At 43.2% G+C, this 1,992-nt stretch overlaps 1 protein-coding gene across 1 annotated transcript; it reads left to right on the forward strand.

Moving 5' to 3' along the window:
* Window positions 1-1,739, forward strand: LOC143736223 (zona pellucida sperm-binding protein 3-like). The gene is made up of 8 exons (XM_077226897.1): window positions 1-432; window positions 514-632; window positions 710-813; window positions 879-1,056; window positions 1,132-1,249; window positions 1,319-1,401; window positions 1,479-1,570; window positions 1,641-1,739. Exons 1-8 carry the CDS (start codon window positions 142-144, stop codon window positions 1,691-1,693), a joined length of 1,038 nt encoding a protein of 345 aa, XP_077083012.1. The 5' UTR covers window positions 1-141; the 3' UTR covers window positions 1,694-1,739.
* The last annotated feature ends 253 nt before the right edge of the window (window positions 1,740-1,992 follow it).

Genomic DNA, 1,992 nt, shown 5'->3' on the forward strand with positions numbered 1-1,992 from the left:
CAACAGCCACCAGTTTTAGTTTCTCAGCAAGCTCTCCAAGGCTCAACATCTTTTAGGCCTCCAAGGCCTGCAGTGAACTCTGTTGAAGCAGATCCATGGAAGCTTCTTCAAGAACCTGGAAATACTCAGTCCAAACAACTAATGCAGGGTCCTGTTGTGCCTTTGACGTGGCGTTTTCCAATAATGCCAGAAGAACCCCAACAGCCAGATGTGCCTTTTGAGCTGCGTGTACCTATAGCTACTGAGAGTATTGCAGTAGAATGTGGGGAGAGCTTTGTGCATGTGGAGGTTAAGGAGGATTTATTTGGTACTGGTCAGCTGGTAAATCCTTCATTCCTCACTTTAGGAGGCTGTGCAGCTGTAGGGAAGGATCCAGAAGCTCAAGTCCTTATCTTTGAATATGAGCTCCAGACATGTGGCAGCTCTCTGATGGTAAGTGGCTGCTAATGGGTCAACCATAGAAACTGTAAAAGCCAGGTCTGTCCAGTAACCTGCTACTTGTGCTACTTTCAGATGACTAATGATGAGCTTGTTTACACCTTCACCGTCCTCTACACTCCTGAGGCTTTAGTAGGAACTCCCATTGTAAGGGCTGATGCAGCAGCTGTTGGAATTGAGTGTCATTATTCAAGGTAAAAAAACAAAACTTGTCACAGCATTTTTGCCAAATGCTACATTCTTCTTAATCTTGTTTTACTGCTTCCACTAGGCTGCAAAATGTAAGCAGCAATGTGCTGATGCCCAGCTGGGTTCCTTTTGCTGCTACAAAAATTGGAGAGGAAGTTTTGGTGTTTTCCTTGAAGCTCATGACTGGTAATATGCAATGTTACATTTTCAGAAGTGACTAGGGAATGTTGCCAACCTAAGTTTCATTTCAGATGACTGGATGTTTGAAAGGCCATCCAATCAGTACTTCCTAGGGCAGTTCCTAAATCTTGAAGCTTCTGTGAAGCAGTACAACCACATCCCTCTGCGTATCTTTGTGGGAGACTGTGTGGCTACTGCAGTCCCTGATGTGAACTCCTCTCCAAGATATTCCTTTATTGAGAACTATGGGTTAGTAGGGAATCTCTCATTAAACACCCATTTGCAAATGGTGCCTAAAGTTTTAAACCACATCTCTCTCTTCAGGTGCCTGGTTGATGGAAAGCTCACAGGCTCCACTTCCAGTTTCAAGCACAGGGTTCAGAATGACAAGCTGCAGTTTCAGTTGGAGGCTTTCAGGTTCTTGCGAGCTGATAGTGGCTTGGTATGCATTTTGGGCTTTAGATCTGTGGGTTCGTTCTCTTGCTGGTCATGTTAACTGTGTCCTCTTTAGTTGTACATCACATGTTCTCTAAAAGCTGTCATGGCTTCTACCCCGACAAGTCCAGAGAACAAGGCTTGCTCCTTCAATAATGGGTATTGCATACTATTTTAGATCTCTAATGATTTTGAGTTGTTAAACATGGGCAACCAGTTTTCTTTCCTCTCTATAGATGGACTTCTGTAGATGAAAATGACCAGGTGTGCATGTGCTGTGACTCCAATTGTGGTTCCAGCAGAAAAGGACGAGCACTACCTGATTCAGGTAATGTATGAAATCTTGGGTTTGCACTTGTGGAAGAACTTTCAATTTCTCATCTATTCTTCGTTTTCAGGCCTGGTATCAGAAGGGAAAGCAACCATCGGCCCCATTGTAATTGCTAACTGATGTATTGTGAATGGTGAGAAGTGCCAATAAAAGTATTTATATATTAGTGATTTTTGCTTGTCTTTTTGTATTTTCTGGTGACTTCAATGCACTTTGGACCACCAGTAAATTGCTTTACTGTAGTTACCTTTTTCCACAACTCTTCAGTGTGCAGGAATGCTAACAGTTTCACTGAATAGGAACTGGTGTGCATGCTTTCAGTTGAGAGCTTACTTTAAGTCAAAAGCCTGCATGACCTACCTTATACGCATGTTTGGGAAAGAAGAGACCCAACCGTGCACAGCACTTTGTACAGATCC

This window comes from Siphateles boraxobius, unplaced genomic scaffold (assembly GCF_051911475.1).
Source record: "Siphateles boraxobius isolate OS27281-9 unplaced genomic scaffold, OSU_SipBor_1 13, whole genome shotgun sequence".
In the NCBI taxonomy this organism is placed as follows: Eukaryota; Metazoa; Chordata; class Actinopteri; order Cypriniformes; family Leuciscidae; genus Siphateles; species Siphateles boraxobius.

What these genes read in the sequence shown, in the direction of transcription:
- LOC143736223 (XM_077226897.1), top strand. Translation starts at nt 142, where the DNA reads ATGCAGGGTCCTGTTGTGCCTTTGACGTGGCGTTTTCCAATAATGCCA. An exon ending in TTCCTTGAAGCTCATGACTG is followed by an intron (nt 814 to 878) that starts GTAATATGCAAT and finishes GTTTCATTTCAG; the next exon opens with ATGACTGGATGTTTGAAAGG. An exon ending in GCTTGCTCCTTCAATAATGG is followed by an intron (nt 1,402 to 1,478) that starts GTATTGCATACT and finishes TCCTCTCTATAG; the next exon opens with ATGGACTTCTGTAGATGAAA.